The 18,094-nt window shown below is 33.8% G+C and overlaps 1 protein-coding gene across 4 annotated transcripts; it reads left to right on the plus strand.

Annotated features, from left to right (window-relative positions):
* Positions 1–301: 301 nt before the first annotated feature.
* On the plus strand, positions 302–6,127 carry BIM1 (basic helix-loop-helix (bHLH) DNA-binding superfamily protein). 4 transcript variants are annotated; one of them, XM_012998523.2, is made up of 12 exons: positions 302–652; positions 823–1,088; positions 1,160–1,243; positions 2,821–3,198; positions 3,373–3,478; positions 3,597–3,727; positions 3,835–3,919; positions 4,071–4,140; positions 4,238–4,333; positions 4,714–5,129; positions 5,231–5,360; positions 5,713–6,127. In XM_012998523.2, the coding sequence occupies exons 2-12, from the start codon at positions 1,052–1,054 to the stop codon at positions 5,809–5,811; spliced, it is 1,632 nt and encodes a 543-aa protein (XP_012853977.2). In that variant the 5' UTR covers positions 302–652; positions 823–1,051; the 3' UTR covers positions 5,812–6,127. The 4 variants fall into 4 exon arrangements, with proteins under 4 accessions (XP_012853977.2, XP_012853976.2, XP_088673003.1 ...); XM_012998522.2 differs by having other exon boundaries at positions 309–652; positions 3,811–3,919; XM_088816877.1 differs by lacking the exons at positions 302–652; positions 823–1,088; positions 1,160–1,243 and adding an exon at positions 1,371–2,182.
* Positions 6,128–18,094: the final 11,967 nt, after the last annotated feature.

Here is an 18,094-nt window from a genome sequence, read left to right on the forward strand (position 1 = left end):
TTATTATTTCTAAATCAAAGATTAATATATTAACACCATCCCCTAATAATTTCATATCAATTTGTTTTTCTTAAATTTTATATTAGGGGTGCATTAATTGGCTCGGATTCCCACAAGATTTTAGCTTTAATAAATAATGAGTATTAATTGGGATCACCAAAAATCCCATTAAAAAAAAACATTTCAATCCGATGCCCGTACATGACAGTGAGCAACCAAACGGCGTAGACACCGCCGCAACGCCGTTAATAAACGGCGTTACCGCCTAACGGAAACAAACGAGCCATAAAATGAACCAACCATGGTTTATTCGGAGAAACGAAAACGAAGAAGAAAAAAAAGCTCTCTCATCGCACCCACCCCCACCCCCCCACCCCCACTCCCCGTCCCCTCCGCTGTATATATGTATATCTATCTGTATATATATATACACACATATTTAATATAAAATAAGAAAGAGTCCTCCATTTCCAAAGGAAAAAAAAACTTTTAGAGAGAGAGAGAGAGAGAGAGTGAATTTAGTGAGAGAAACACTGCGCCATCAATCCTGCCAAAGTCGCTGTCTGGATCACACTTTCATCTCACGCTTTTGTGGTTTCTCTGAAGAATCTGTAGCTGAATTATGCATTATCCTTCCTAATTTCGATTCACTGTATGCACATATATATACATACATATTTTTCACTTCCAGCTTTTCCATCTCTGGATCGATCTCCTTTATTTTGTTTGAATTTTTTTTTTCGGTGGTGATTCGTGAATTATCTTTTATGGTGAATTTTAAAAGTTGAATTATGCATAATTCAGTTGAATTTCGACCTGCAGATTGGTGAAGAAGAAGCTTCGTTAATGGAAGCAGTGTTTGCCTGAGTTGAAATTGTTCCCGTTAATGAACTGAATTTCGATTGAGTAATTAATCTCGACGTCGTGTTTGAGAAGAAGAAGAAGAAGAAGAGGAGTTGCTGCTAATTAATGCGCCTCCGATCTCGAGGTTGGAGGCGGATCTGAATTCTGATTCGAAGAACCGATTTTCTGCAGATTCAGACGATAAGAAATGGAATTGCCTCAACCCAGACCTATTGGCACCGAAGGTAAAATAAAATAAAATTTAGTAACCAAATTTTTGATTGATTAATTAATTTAATTTGTTGAAAACAAACAGGTAGAAAGGCAACCCATGATTTTCTCTCACTGTACTCATCCACACCACCCGCACATGCCCAACAAGATCCAGCTCCTCCGCAAGGTAAATATTCCGTTGATTTGTTAATTCACATGCACTACCTGCAGATTTTCTTTCCTTCATTTTTTTTTGCATGTTTTTTTTTTTGTTTTCAGTTACTAATTTCTTCATGGGAACTATTTTTGATTGATTTTTTTTTTCTTTTTTTTTTCTTTTTTAATTTTGAATCTGTTGCTTCAAAGTTACCAAGATTTTATCTCTTTCACTTGATTTTGTTTTTCCTTGAAGATTTCTTCTCCCTTGAACCACACGAACATATTATTTTTTAATCATATTCATAAATAGAAAAAATAAAAGAAATTATTTATGTAGAATTCGATTTAGAAGAGAATTAATAATTTGTTTTTTCAAAAAAAAAAAAAAAAAAAAAAGGACGGTAAAAAAAGAAGGAAATAAAAAAGTTTCCGGGATTTAGGATGTTGTGGGGTAATGTAAAAAAAAATGCATGATTGTGGGTGGGGGAAGAGGAAATATCCGATGGCAACCCACGAGTGGCGCAGTTAATGTACCCGTGACCCCATCGGCGTATGTTAGATCTGGCCTTTGTCTTTCACACTGGGCCCCACCCATCCCCTTTGTATAGGCTGACATTGCCAAATCCATAAAGTAGAAGACTCAGCACTTGGTAGGCATGCGTGCCTTCACGAGGGCATTTTCGACTTTTTATCTTCAACCAATTTACTTCTTTCATATCATCCTCCTCCATATTTTCTAGCAAGCACTATGATAACATCCCATAGATAGTTTTTTATTTTAAGAGATTTAAATTTGATGAACTTCTGTTTGATGCAATTTTATTATTTTTGGTGAATAATGAAATTTATGCCAACCCCTAGTTAAGGAAATTGGTGATACTCAAAGTGTGATGAGTTCGACCTTAAAAAATATTGACGAGATGGTTCGTGCTCGGGCTGAATGACGTCGCACTCATTAGGAAAATTGGTACTGGACTTTGATTAATGAAGTCGTAGTAAATGCTTACATCTCCTACTTTCCCCTATTTTCCATTTATATAGGATTTAACTTCGTTTTAAAAAAAAAAAATAGACAATGAAAATGTCTAACCATAAATACCAATGTGAAATGATGATTGGTTGTAACGTAAAAACGAGGCTTTAACTTTTGGCCCTTATCTTTGGTGGATCGATGTTTCCGTCAAAAATGGGATTTAAATTGAATATTTTTTCTGCATTTTCTGAATTATCACAATGAAGAATATATAATATTATCCTATGTATTTTGTAGAATTTGCAATTATTTATAACTTATGCCTTCTGTTACTCATCAAACACTTTCCTTCATGCACCAAACAGTAAGATCATGCAACATTAGCATGATATTTGTTATATTAAACTTAGTTGCTCCAAATAAGATTCTAATTTTCTAAAATGGAACTTGTTGCCGAATTATTTTTTCAATGAAACCACCACTTTCAGAGAAAGTACAGACTAAATCTTTAATGATCAACTTAGTAAAGATCTCATCAAGAATAGAAACAGACATATTTTCCTATTAGCAAATTGACAAATTGAAACGTGATTTCTAGTCGATTTCTTGATTTGATTCTGTTTAAACTGCAGGTAGCTACCTTAAAACTCACGACTTCTTACAACCGTTGGAACAAGTCGGGAAGAATGTGATGTCAAAGGAAGAGAACAAAGTTGGAATGAATGCTACAGAAAGGCCTCCCTTGCCAGCTCCTCCTCCTCCTCCTGCTTCGGTGGAGCATCTTCTGCCAGGTGGCATAGGGACATACAGCATTTCTTATTTCAATCAAAGAGTGTTAAAGCCAGATGGAAGCTTATTTACAGCGCAGGCCATTAATACAACCGCGAACGACGAAAACTCAAACTGCAGTTCCTACACAGGGGGTGGTTTCACACTGTGGGATGAATCTGCTGTTAAAAAGGGAAAGACAGGGAAGGAGAATATTTCTGCAGAAAGACATATTCTGCAAGGTCAAAAAATTCTTACATTTCTTCCCATGATTAGATTGCATCATATCGTTTTTTTGCCAGTTAGTAAAGTAACTGTGACTAGTGCTTGTATGATTCGTTTAGATTGTAATTATCATATAAGTGTCGTAACATTCTACAGAAATACCAATATCTGATAGATTGATTTGTTTGCAGAAGCAGGTGTGAATAATGTGGCGGGAGGGCAATGGACGTCATTTTTGGAAAAGCCATCACAATCGTCTTCAAATCATAAGACGTTCAGTTCTTTCTCATCCTCTCAGTCAGTGACTTTTCTACTCCAATTTATCTATTTTTTTCTATTACAGTTTAGTAATCAGTGTTACACCGAGTCTCCTCACTCGATATTTTATTCACATATTTTAATTTGAATTTTATAGGCCATCTTCATCTCAGAAGAACCAAAGTTTCATGGATATGATAACATCAGCAAAGAATGACCAAGAAGAGGATGACGACGATGAAGAAGACGAGTTTGTCATCAAGAAAGAGCCCTCTTCTCACTCTAAAGGTTTCTCTTTCTCATGTAGCCGTAGTTTTTGTTCTGCCTATTACCACATGCTCGCATTTTATTACGACTAGATTATTTGACAGGTAATTTGTCTGTAAAAATTGAAGCAAAGACTGCAGATCAAAAGCCCAATACACCCCGTTCAAAGCACTCTGCTACGGAGCAACGCAGAAGGAGCAAGATCAATGACAGGCATGCTTTTTAAGCTATTTAAGTTAAATATTGTTGAGCTATGACCCCTTTTTGGTTACTAAAGTTGCATAAGAGAAACGGTTAAAAGTAGGAGCAAGTATGTACTTTCTAAAACTATCTTCTGAGATAGAATTTTTGACTTTTTGAGCAGATTTCAGAAGCTGAGAGAGATAATTCCTAACAGTGAACAGAAGAGAGACAAGGCGTCGTTCTTATTAGAGGTAAGTGGAGAACGTAAAATTATATATCGGATGAAATCTTAAAAAGTAAATTATTCCGGCATTTGAAACTTGATGAAGTAGTACAATGTTTTCGCAGGTTATTGATTACATTCAGTTCTTACAAGAGAAAGTAAACAGATGCGAGAGTTCCTACAATGTCTGGAACCATGAACCGTCAAAGATGATGCAATGGGTAAATTCATGTTCTCACACACATCATATAATATCATAGTAATTGCATACAAAATGATGAAAATTAATTCTGTTATAATTTCTTTTTAGATTAATAATTAACAAATTCAATGACTTCTTAGTTCAGTGAATCAAATAAGCACATTTAATATCTAGTAAGAATAATTTAGTCTATTTATTATTTTGTCTAAGTTACTTTAGTTGCACACATCAGTAATGTCATTGTACATGCATCAAGAAGGATGAAATTAATAGCATTAAGAATTCAATTAAGACTAGTAATAATCAAACTTATACAGTTAACCATAATTAATTAATACTATAATTAAATGGGAGTTTAGGTGCATGTTGATTAATGACTTTGCATACTTTTGGTGGCAGCAAAGGAACTGTCAAATAGCGGAAGGTTTGTTAGACCAGACACGAGGGGCGAACGCAGATAATAATGTTCCAGCATCAGTATCTGCAGCTACAAAGTTTGACGAGAAGAAAGGTCGTTTATCCCCAATGAACGCACAAAACATATTAGTAGATTCCGATAATATAAGCAGTGCGACAACTTTCAAAGAGAGGAGTCATCACAGGCTGCAGCCTGAATCAAATAAATCGAAGGCAGTGGTGCAGCCAAATATTTTCAATTTTGGTACAAGTTCAAACACTGCAGTTTCACCAAAGCAAGCATCTTCTGTGGATAAAACAATTACGTGGCCTCCTCTTCCCGAGCGTAATAGAACAAAGGACCAAGAACCCACTATTGAAAGTGGTACCATTAACATCTCAAGTGTTTATTCCCAAGGGTGAGAAGATAAGCATACATTGTTCTCTCGTTTTGTTTAATCTTGTATGGTACTGTTTAAAGAAACTAAACTCGTAATTTTCACTTTGGATGTTTGGACAGGTTATTGAATACTCTTACACAAGCACTACAGAGCTCTGGCCTCGACCTATCACAGGCCAGCATCTCGGTGCAAATTGATTTGGGGAAGAGAGCCAACGGCATCCCACATTCCTCAACGTTATTGGCCAAGGTGCGAGACTACTTTCTTTCATTCTTCTTTTCCCTTTTTGTACATTATAATCCAGTAACCTTTACTTTCTAAGGCCTTGTCTTGGAATTATGATAAGGTTTGGTAGAAATTATAATCAAGCTTTGTCAAATGTTCGGGGTTTAGGTTTCACCCCGACGATAAAAAGCATCCCGTATTTAAGCATATGAAGATACAACATAAGGATTGTATATTCACAAATTCCAAACATAAGATGATCACGTATTAAATAATCATGGATAATATAGTCGTAACCAATTCAATCAATCTTATCAATCACATCAACATTCCCAAATGAGACTTTACTGTAAAAACTAAGTTGTGCATTTTGCAGGACGACGATGATGATATTCCGGGTGCCTTAACACGTTCTAGAGCTGCAGGTGCAGGGGAGGAGTTCGGCCATGCTTTAAAGAGACTCCGAACTAGCTGAAGCGTAATATTACTAATGCTAAAGAGTACATTAATATTTATTTTTTATTTTTTGTAGTATTCTTATTTTTCCAAGTTTTTGGGTTCCATTTCATTATAAAAGGTTCATCAATGTCCTTTTTCTTGACAGAGATATCTGCCTAACTTAAATCAGGAAGCAAGTGTACATGTATTTTTGTTTCTATATGTTATTTTTTTCTTCTCTTTGAGTCTTGGGATGCACAGATTTCTCAAGCAAGAGAAAATGTCCTCCTTATGTACTATCTGTATTGTTATTATTCATTTTACAATAGAGACTACATTTTCACATTGGGAAACTCTCTGCTTTTTCTTTCTAAGGTCTGAATATTTAATCAATAGCTAATGCTATTTCTTTTTTGTCAAGTAATGTTAGTGATATGCATATTTTACATGGCTTCATTCATACCCTGATGTTTTTTGTTTTTCTCTATCTTTTTTCGTTTTTAATTTATTACTAGGAAGGTAGATGTGCGTTGCACGTCTTGAGTTAATTTATTATGATTTTTTTTTTGCTTATATTGTTTTTGATAAGTTGTTTATAAGCTATTTTTACTCATGATTATAATATCTTAAATAAAAAGGTGGGTTAGCGGTACTTAAAAAAAATCTTATTTGCTCTCAAACAACTTATTTCTTTAATTTTTAAGATCTTTTTTAAAAAAATTAACAAACACTTTCGAAGAGCTTATAAGTTCTTATTAATAACTTAAAAGCTTGGTCAAACACCTTCTAAAAGCCGATGATGTTGTTACGCCTTATTTCTTGAACTAATTTTTAAAGTGTTTGAATAATGATCTTCTGATAAGCTATTTTACTCGATATAATATCTTAAATAAAAAGGTGATGTAGAGCTACAAAAATTAAAATCTTATTTTTTCTTTAGCAGCTTATTTTTTGAATTTTTTTAGATATTGTTTTTAAATTACCAAACACTTTAGAAGAGTTTATACTCTTAAACGTCTTATAAACTATTTTTAATAACTTATAGATTAGCCAAATACCCTCTAAATTTAAGATTGAAATATGTTTAGACTTGTACATTCTACTTATTTTTTCATTCATAACTCTAATAATCTTAATTTTATTATATTATATCTTTAAATATGGGTATCTTTTTCCAAAATTTGATGTGCTCGTGGTTATCACTTAAAAATGTTATTACTTTGCTTCTTCTTATACTGATTAGTTTTCTTTTCTTTTTATTTTTATTTTTAGCTTCTTTTTTTTTCTTGCAACCACCTTTTTTTTTTCTTTTGGAACTCTATCACATTTTCATTCATAGATTATTAATGTATATATTTCCCTTATTGGCCTTCATATGATATTTGTTTTTTATAGTCTAAGAAAAAAAAGGTTCATTGAATGTTATAAGTTTATGTATTTCTCCAAATATTTTATTGGTGTTCACTATTTGATTATAAATGAGGGTAAAATTGATTTTGCACACCCTATACTATGTGAAAGGTATTATTTACTCCTGAAGTATAGATAACATCAAATACCCCCTATTTTTAAAGGTCAATGGTCAAACTTTTGATGGTGTTATATTTGAGGGTGCAATAACTTCTTTACCCTGCTTTATTTCTTATATAATCCCTAATTTTCTAGGCGTATTTTTTGTGGATTGTTGACGATTTTTAGCGTTCGTTCAAATTATGGTTTTTTGTCAATTTTATTGTTTGACTTTAGGGATTTTCAGCTTTCTTTTTCGGGGATTTTCATATTATAACATCAAAAGCTTTGTGTTTAATTTGCAATTCTTTCATATGGTTTTATTCCAATTTTAGGGTTTATTTTAGATTTTAGGGCTTTTAGTTTTCCTTTTTATGAGTTTTACATTCATAATCTGCAAAGCTTGATTCTTATTTATTCGACTTTTCAAAAAAAATTATAAGAAAAATGTTTGAAAATAGTAAAAAAAAAAAATATCTGAATAAAGTGAAAAAAGGGCTAAAAAAAGAAAAAAATCTAATGAACATTTGTCAAAATTAAGCAACCTATATATAGAAATTTATTTGTAAAAAAATCAACCTATATAGCAACCTATATATATAAAAAAAGCCAACATTTCTTTGTAATAGTCGGTGAAAGAGTTTGACTAACGGAAATTAGAAAAAAGGCTAATAGCAGGGGTGTTTGATATTTTCCATACATCAGGAGGGGTAAATGATGCATTTCACATAGTACATGGGTGTAAAATGAATTTTGCTCTATAAATTGTATAGTAATTAGTTAATACCATTAACATTAAATATTCTTATTTTATAAGTAGTATCTAAACATTAAATATACTATACACACATGGATTTGTATAATACTTGGGTATTAGTAAGGCAATAACATTAAATAAAGTTTCAAATATTCTATAAATTGAAAATACTTATTGAGTTATTCATGTTGCACTTGTCCTTGTATCAACTTACCACCTCAGGAACCAATTGAGCAACACCTATTCGGGATGTTGCACTTGTCCTTGTATAGCATGGAAGATGTACCACTACCTAGAATTAGACCAATTACCAATACCTTATATTGTAAACATCAATTAGTAACATATACAACAATAGTTTATACAAAATAATATATAACATATATTTAACATGAAAGATTTGGTACTCATTTCGTGACTAAATTACTTACATTTTTAAAAGAAACAAAGCCAAATAGCAAATTATCCCGCAGCTGTAGCAGCTTCCCCTCAATATTATTCAAATAGTTTCTGATGTTGTTGCAGTGCACACTTCATCCTTTGTTACTCTTTTTCTTGCTCCTCATTTGCTGCATATGTAATGTTGCATCATATATGATAGCTTTAATAGATGGACGATAAACCAAAAAATTACAAGAGGTCTACAAACTTGAGGGTCCGTACAAAAAAATAATTTTGGTCATGCTTCATGATCCAACTTTTAAGAAATCGAGAAACACGAGAGGGTATAACTTGAAAAAACTGAGAGAAAGACCAAATTAATTGAATTTTTATGGTGCTCAAACCATTAACTAAGATCCTTGAGTTTCTTGTGTTTAATCATTTATTTTAGATTATAACATATTAGAAGTTTTAGAGCCGATTAGCAAGGTATATCAATAGGAAATTTATAATTCCAAAAAATGCATTGGGATCGCGTGACTTTGAATTCTAGATACATGCATGGTAGTTTTAATCTCATTAATGCAATGAACCGTATGAGGTTAATTATTACTATTATTATTATATTTGTTGTATATTAATTGGTAACTAAATTATGTAATTTCCCTTCAAATTTTATATTAAAAGCAATTTAGTGAGGGCATTTTTGTACAAACAAAAAATGGAAGAAACCCCAACCACATTCATCCTTTTATAATTAGTATAGATCATTGTTTTAAGTCTTCTATGCATATCCTTGTATGTGTAAAATGTATGAAATTAGTCGGGATATGGGAACATCGATTACGCCAGCTATAAACACTAGGAAACACATAAACATTATTTAACATGCCAGGGGTGGCCTAGAATTGTCTTTCGACTCTCAAGTCATAAACTATTGCAAAGTATAAACATGAATCTAACTCGTAAAATAGCACGTACCTTTATATGTGAATGAACTCACATATTTATAGGTGAAGAAACTGTTGAGGTTGTGGCCCAATATGTTTGGGCCTGTAGCCCAATTTCTCATTTACATACACACACACATTACTAAAGGAATGGCCCAACAGTGAATAAAGCCCACTTGTGGGAATGTGTTGGAAGGATTAATCTGAGCCATTGGATTAATCCATTTGATCCTGGCCATTGACTCTTTCTGACTCTCCCTCTCCCCTTGTACTCTCCTTTCCCGTTTTGTGCCTTAGACAATCTCTGTTCTTTCCCTTTGTCCCCTTCTGCTCTTTACTTCTTTTGCTCCAGCAACCATGGGCCAAATGCCGCCGTCCTTGGCCGTGCTTGTCATTGTGGTGGTCCCTTCAACGGTTACATTGGACTGGAGCTTCTATTTAATGTGGGGATTGAAGTGGCAGAAGGTAAGACCTAGAGAAAAACCCTAGTTTCAAAGCCTTACCCACCTCTTTTGTGAGTTGGGTCTGTGGTGAGTGGGTGAGCTGCTGAGTGCCTTGTTTTCTTGGTCGTACTTCTGATATGGGTAGGTTAGGGTTTGTGAGAGAGAGAGATTTGTTTTCTGTTGGTGCAATCTTAGTCTGTGTGTGTGTGTGTGTAAGATTTGAGACCTCTGTGGATTTCTGGTGTGAATCGGTTTGGAAGACTGAGTTGTGATTTATTCATTATTATTTTTCAATCTTTCATCCTTATTCATATTTGCTTATTTATGTTTGAATCTTCTAACACCCTTTCTGAGTTTCTGTAAGATTCTTCGAGTGGAAACATAACAGTGGTATCAAGAGCTTGGTTGCTCGAAGATCCGCTTGAAGAGGGCTTACATAACCTAACTTGGTTCTGACAAGGTATTATCTCTCTGAAACCCTAGTTTTTCGTTTCCTGTTGGATTCTTGTGGAGTTTGAGAGCCCAGTGTGGCATTGAGTTGGCCCTGTGTTGCACTACTTGGCCCTGTGTGGCAGATGTGCTCATATGTGATACTTTTCAACTCCTTAACTGGTTTACTTTTCCGCACTTTTTTCTCTTAGAGAACCTGGACTGCCTCTACTCCAAACCTCCCTTGTCTGGACCATCTAGTGAAAGGAATCTGGGCAGGGGGGTTGTCCAGGACAAAGGTCCTTCTTCCTGTAACTTGTTGTGACTTTGAGTGTCTTGTCTGCTCTGTGTGAATTTGCTGGTTCTGATCTGTGTGTAAAACTCTTTTGCTGGTATTCTGTGTGAATCTGTGTGAATTATGAATGCCTATCATGTTGCTCCTTTTGATGGAAAAAGTGATTTTTCTATATGGCAATAAAAAATGAAATGAATTTTGGTTCAACAAAAATGTTTTAAAGCTATTACTCTAAACTATGAAGATACCACACTTGCTGCTAAGAAAGCTGAATGTGATGAACTTGCATATTCCTTGATTATCTTGAATTTAAGTGATTCCGTGATAAGGAAATTAGGGAAGTAAGATAATGCTAAAGATTTATGGGATAAACTGCAAGATCTGTACACTGAAACCTCCTTGCCCTCAAACATGTTTTTACTTGAAAAGTTTTTCAGATTTAAACTGGATTTAAGTAAAGATATAGATGAGAATCTGGATATTTTTACAAAACTTGTTCAGGACATTAAATTAACTGAAGATAAAAACATAGATGATTATACTCCTATTGTGCTTTTAAATGCTATTCCTGACACTTATAGTGATGTAAAATCGGGAGAATTACACTTTTGGTCCCTCATGTTTGGCCCGATTTCCCTTTTGGTCCCCCTTGTTTCAAAGTGAACAAAGTTCACCTCCAAGTTTCAATTTTGAACACTTTTGGTTCCCGCCGAAACATGTCCGTTAGAAAGTAACGGAAAACACTAATTTGGGGAGAAAATTAAAATTTTAAATTTTTTTGGGACTGAAAAATAATTAGAAATTTAAAATAGACTACTTATAATAATTTTAAATAATATTCAGTATTATGAAATTTATTTTGTTCATTTAGTTTTTTTTATTATTAAAAAATAATCATAATTAGTATAACGAAAACTAATCTTATGTATAACGCACAATAATTTATTTAGTTAATTTTTTTTATTATTAAAAAAATAATTATAAGTAGTATAATTATAATAATATTAAGTCTAATTATACATGACTTGTTTAGTTAATTTATTTTTTATTATTATAAAATTAATTATAAGTAGTACTATTATAATAATATTAAGTATAATGAAAAATAATATTAAATATGATTAAAATAAAATTGTTTAGTTAATTTTTTTTGTTATTAAAAAAATAATTATAAGTAGTATAATTATAATAATATTAAATAAATATATAAAATAATTTGTTTCGTTGATTTTTTTATTATTATTAAAAATTATAAGTAGTCTATTTTAAATTTATAATTATTTTCAGCACCAAAAGATTTTTAAATTTCAATTTTCACTCCAAAATAGTATTTTTCGTTACTTGCTAACGGATATGTAATGGCGGGGACCAAAATTATTTAAAATTGAAATTTGAAGGTGAACTTTGTTCACTTTGGAACAAGGGGGACCAAAAGTGAAATCAGGCCAAACATGAGGGACCAAAAGTGTAATTATCCCTGTAAAATTTGCCATTAAGTCTGGTAGAGATCAGGTTACTCTTGACACTGTGATAAATGGTTTAAAAAGTAAAGAACTGGATTTTAAAAACCAATAAGGGTAATAAATCTTTTGGTGATGTTAATTTTGTGAAAGGAAAGCCTAAATTCATATTTCAAAATAAGGCCTCTTCCAGTAATAACAACCAATACTAGTCTTTTAAAAAACCTAAAAAGGGCAAGGAGTAGAGTAAGAACAAGGTCAAAGAAAAGAATGAGTGCACTGAACCTAAGAAAGAAAAGAATAATGAACAGGCTAATGTTAACTCTCTAATTCCATATCTCTGCGATAATGATTGGATCTTGGACTTTGCATGCACACACCACATGACACCTAATAGACACTTATTTACATCCTATGTGGAACTAAAAAATGGTAATGTGTCTATGGCTGATAGCAGTGGCATAAATGTGGTTGGTTTAGGAACTATTCTTCTTAAGTTTGAATCTGGTTTTGAACTCATGCTTAAAAATGTGAGACATGTTCCTAATTATAGTAGTAATTTGTTTTTTGTTGCTGTACTTGAGGGATAGTGGTTTGCATGGAAGTTGGGGAAATGGTTGCCAAAAAATCATGAAAGATGATCAGTTTGTGTTGAAAGCTATTAGAAAGCAAAATCTGTATGCCTGTTCTGCTGAACCTTTGTTGCATGCTAATTCTGTGAAACATGATCATTCTAGTCTTTGGCATAGGAGGTTAGGTCACATAAGTGTTAGAGGGCTTGAGCTATTGCATAAAAACAATTATCTTGATAATGACTGCGTGTCTGATCTGCCCATATGTGACTCATGCATTTTTGGAATACAGACTAAAGTCCAATTTCATGTGTCTCCTTTCCCTAATTCTTCTAAATGCACTGATATCCTTGAATATATACATGCTGATGTGTGGGGCCCTGCCCCAATTCCTAGTTATGGTGGTAATAGATATTTCCTCTCTGTGGTTGATGATTTTTCCAGAAAAGTGTTTGTATTCTTGGTGAAAAATAAATCTGATGTGTTTCAAAGATTTAAAGCATGGAAAGTTTTAATTGAAAATCAAACTAGAAAGAAAAATAAAACCTTGAGAACTGACAATGGAACTGAATTCTGTAATGCTGAATTTGATGCTCTGTGTGTTGAATCTGGCATAAAGAGGCATAAAACTGTAGCTTACACCCCTCAGCAAAATGATGTTGCTGAGAGGATGAATAGGACATTACTTGATAGAGTTAGGTCCATGTTAGATGCATCTGGCTTATCTAAAATGTTTCAGGGTGAAGCTGTATTAACTGCTGCATATGTGATCAACAGATCACCCTCTGTGCCTCTATGTAGTGAATTTCCTGAAACTAAGTGGTCTGATAATCCTGTTAGTCTGTCTAATCTTAGAGTATTTGGTTGCTCTGCCTTTGTGCACTGGAAGCATGATAAACTTGATCCCAGGTCTGTAAAATGTGTGTTTTTGGGTTATCCAGAGGGGGTTAAGGGTTATAGGTGCTAGCTTAAGGGAGAACAGGGATATAAAACTGTGATTAGTAGGAATGTGATATTCAATGAAAATGAGTTTCTTGTCTGTCTGTTGTTTCTTCTAAGTCTACCTCTAATGAGGTGAAGACTTCCCCTGTTATTCCTGCTCAACATGAAACTTTGTAATAGTGAAACTGATAACAATGTGGCTGCAAATGATGTCTTTGATCAAAATGCTAATACTAATGTGCCTTATGTGGATAATCTTGGTGATTACCAACTTGCTAGGGACATAAGTAGAAGGAACATCATTAGGCCTCATCATTTAGATGATTATCAGCTTGCTTCTTATGTGTTTCATGTATTTGAGTCTCTGGATGGTAATGAACCTAAGTCTTATAGGGAAGCTCTTAAATCTAATGAATCTGTCTCTTGGTTAAATGCTATGAATGAAGAAATTGAATCTTTGCATGTTAACCATACTTGGGTTCTTGTACCAAAACCTGCTGAATGCTATTTAGTTGATTGTAAGTGGCTATATAAGATAAATCATGAATCTGATTCAATTAGATATAAGGCTAGGCTAGTGGCTAAGGGGTTTACCCAAAAAGAAGGAATTGATTACAGAGAAATATTTGCTCATGTTGTGAAATTTACTACTGTGAGAATAATGCTTGCTCTAATTGCTCAATTTGATTGGTAATTAAAATAAATGGATGTGAAAACTGCATTTCTCCATGGTGAATTAGATAAGCAAATATATATGAAACAGGCTGAAGGTTTTCTTGATAAGAAACATCCTGATTATGTGTGCCTTTTGAAAAAATCTTTGTATGGTCTTAAGCAGTCCCCTAGACAGTGTAATAAGAGATTTGATGCATGCATGGAATCTTTGAAATTTAAGAGAAGTTCTTATGATCCTTGATCAAATTCTTGTTTTCTTGCTTCTTTATGTGGATGATATGCTTTTGACTAGTCCTTGCATTAAAACAGTTAATCATGTTATTAAATGTCTTAGTGATGAATTTGACATGAAATTGTTTGGTAATGCTAAAATGATACTTGGCATGGATATAATCAGAGATAGAAAATGATGTTCATTGTTTCTGAATCAATCTTGTTATACTGAAAAAATCCTTGATAAGTTTTCTATGCAATGTGCAAAACCTGTATCTGTTCCTCTTGCTGTTCACTTTATGCTAAGTAAGGAACAATCTCCCAAGATTGAACCTGAAATTTCTGAAATGAAGAATGTGCCATATGCTAATTCTATAGGGTCTGTTATATATTTGATGGTTAGCACTAGGCCAGATATTGCTTATTCTGTGAGTTATCTTAGTAGGTACATGTCTAATCCATATTTGCCTCATTGAGAGGCTCTTAAATGGTTGCTTAGATACTTAAAAGGATCTGTTAAAACTGGCTTGTTGTTTTCTAAGTGTAAGATTGATAGTGAACTCTGTGGGTATGTGGATTCTAATTTTGCCAATGACAGGGATAGCAGAAAATCCTCCACTTCTTATGTGTTTACTTTAAATGGTTCCTGTGTCAGCTGGAAATCTCAGCTTCAAAGCATTGTTGCTCTCTACTACTGAGGTAGAGTATGTAGCTACTACAGAAGCTATTAAAGAAGCTATCTGGCTGAAAGGTCTATTGCTTGACATTGGTTTCTTGAGAAACAAAGTGGTAGTTTTTTCTGATAGTCAATCTGGTATCCAATTGTGCAAAAACCCTGTCTTCCATGATAGAACCAAACATATTGAGATCAAATTTCATTTCATTAGGAGAATTGTGGAGGAAGGGATTATTGATCTTGGGAAAATCCCATCAGAGTTCAACCCTTGCACCAAAAAAAGGCGAAATCCCTCGCCCCCAGGGCCCCCATCCCTTGGCCCGACAAGGATTGATGGAGGAATGTAAATCATGGTAATCATGGAGGAATGTAAATCATCAGAGTTCAACCCTACTGATATGGGAACTAAGTGCTTACCAGTTGAGAAATTTTGTTCTTGTTTGAAAAACTTGAACCTAATTTCACAAGATTAAACTACTGTGTGCTTTTTTATGTTATAGTCTGTGTGACTGGTGTTTGTGTGTTTTCTGTGTGATTGCTTTTATACATGCTTTTCTTTGTAAACTGCAATGTGTCTATCTATGTGATTACAATTCTACATTTTGTGTAAATGTAGAATTCTTGTGACTTACCTCTGACTTTCTGTATGAAAGCAGAAAGATGTACCAGTATTACTTTGTGTTTTACTTGTATATCGAAAACAACAATGATGACTTCCATTACAAACCATAAATTCACTAATGATACACTTTGGTCCAAGGTGGAGATTTGTTGAGATTGTGGCCCAATGTGTTTGGGCTTGTAGCCCAATTTCTCATTTACATACACACACACACACACACACACACACACACACACACACACACATACACACACACACACACACACACACACACACACACACACACACACACACACACACACACACACACACATTACTAAAGGAATGGCCCAACAGTGAATAAAGCCCACTTGTGGGAATGTGCTGGAAGGATTAATCTGAGCCGTTGGATTAATCCATTTGATCATGGCCATTGACTCTTTCTGACTCTCCCTCTCCCCTTGTACTCTCCGTTCCCGTTTTGTGCCCTAGACAATCTCTGTTTGTCCCCTTTGTCCCCTTCTGCTCTTTACTCCTTTTGCTCCAGCAACCATGGGCCAAACGCTGCCATCCTTGGTCGTGCTTGTCATTGTGGTGGTCCCTTCAACGGTTACCTTTGACTGGAGCTTCTATTTAGTGTGGGGATTGAAGTGGCAGAAGGTAAGGCATAGAGAAAAAACCTAGTTTCAAAGCCTTACCCCTCTCTTCTGTGAGTTGGGTCTGTGGCAAGTGGGTGAGCTGTTGAGTGCCTCGTTTTCTTGGTCTTACCTCTGATCTGGGTGGGTTAGGGTTTGATGGAGAGATCTATTCTCTGTTGGTGCAATCTTAGTGTAGGACCCCCTCTATTATAGACGATAAATCAAACCGGTTTATCGGAAGCAACTTTATAGGATCTCTTTTAAAACCCGAAGAATCAACACTTGCGACTTTAAAACCATACTTGAACATTTGGAATTCTAGAAATTTTTGCAACATTGCTCTGAAAAGCTTAAGTCAATATTTTTTTTTTTTGAAGGAGTTTAATCGAGTGCTACACTATCATAAAACATAGGTTCGAAATCAAAACTAGAGTTTAGAAATATTTTGGCAACAGACGATAAAAGCACGAAATAAACGAACTATTCATAAACATAAACGGATCAATATATTATAAGGATCAAAATAGGATCCGTTACCGATTAAAGTCCCATACTTTAAAGAGGGGTACGATAGTAAGCGAAAATGGAAATTATCTTATATTACATCACCAAAATAGTACTTAGCCACACTTATAGAACCCTCGTTCGAACTTCTTAAAACTCCGGGCAAGACTTCGATCCACTACTCGGTCCATTCCGGGGGAGGGTTACCACTAGCACTACCTGCAATTAGAAAATATCTGAGCTATTAAGCTCAGCAAGAAATCCGAGGATTTACCGAGGGTTGAAAATAGGTTATACATATATATATTAGGGGTTTTTGTGCATAAGTCCCCAACCAAACATCTTTATTATTCTAGGTTTAGGGGCTATATTTCTTTCACCTGTAAGCCCATCCATTTAATATTTATTATAAATAAAGGAAACATTCATGTATATGCCAATATTACCCCCAACCATTTATACCCAATTCTTAATTGTAACCCCAATTTAATCAATTTTGTCCACAAAAATCTAATTTTGACCTTTTCTTTTCAAAAGTTTTTTTTTTCAAAATTTTTTTTTTGCCGCTGGATTCCGGCATTGACTTTTCGAATTTTTTTTTTCTTCCGGATTTTTTTGCCAGTTTCCGGTGTTGACTTTTTTTTCCTGGATTTTTTTACCGGTTTCTGGCGTTGACTTTTTTTTAGTGTTTTTTGAAGGGTTTTTTTTTGTTTGATTGTTTTTACGTCCGCCGCTAAACGTTGACCGTAATTGTGCTGTCACTGACAGTAAATTAATGTAATTATACTGTCAATGACAGTTAATTAACCTAATCGTACTGCCGTTGACAATACATTTATGTAATTGTTCTGCCGTTGACAGTAAATTAACGTACTATTATTATTTTTTATTTTTTGTTATTTTTTTTTTATTTTGATTGATTTGTTGACTAGTCAACGTAATTATATTACTGTCGTTGACAGTAAAATAACTGTAAACACAATAATATTACTGTCAACAACATCATATTATTATTTTTTTGGGTTTTTTTGTTTTGTTTGAGTTATTCACGGAGTGACGTAATAATATTACTGTCTATTATTGTAATATTACTGTAAACACAATAATATTACTGTGGTTGACAGTAATATATATTACTATTGTTATAGTAATATTGTTGTCAACCACATCAATATTATTATTTTGTTTGGATTTTTTTGTTTGTTTGAGTTATTCACGGAGTAACGCAATAATATTACTGTGGTTGACGGTAATATTACTGTTGTTATAGTAATA

The sequence above is a fragment of the Erythranthe guttata genome, chromosome 4 (assembly GCF_056151865.1).
Source record: "Erythranthe guttata isolate IM_541 chromosome 4, IM_541, whole genome shotgun sequence".
Taxonomy (NCBI): domain Eukaryota; kingdom Viridiplantae; phylum Streptophyta; class Magnoliopsida; order Lamiales; family Phrymaceae; genus Erythranthe; species Erythranthe guttata.

Excerpts from the sequence above, each read along its gene's own strand:
- BIM1 (XM_012998522.2), top strand. The coding sequence starts at position 1,052 with ATGGAATTGCCTCAACCCAGACCTATTGGCACCGAAG. Across the intron at positions 3,479-3,596 it reads AGTTCTTTCTCATCCTCTCA|GCCATCTTCATCTCAGAAGA; the intron begins GTCAGTGACTTT and ends TGAATTTTATAG. Across the intron at positions 5,361-5,712 it reads CCTCAACGTTATTGGCCAAG|GACGACGATGATGATATTCC; the intron begins GTGCGAGACTAC and ends TGCATTTTGCAG.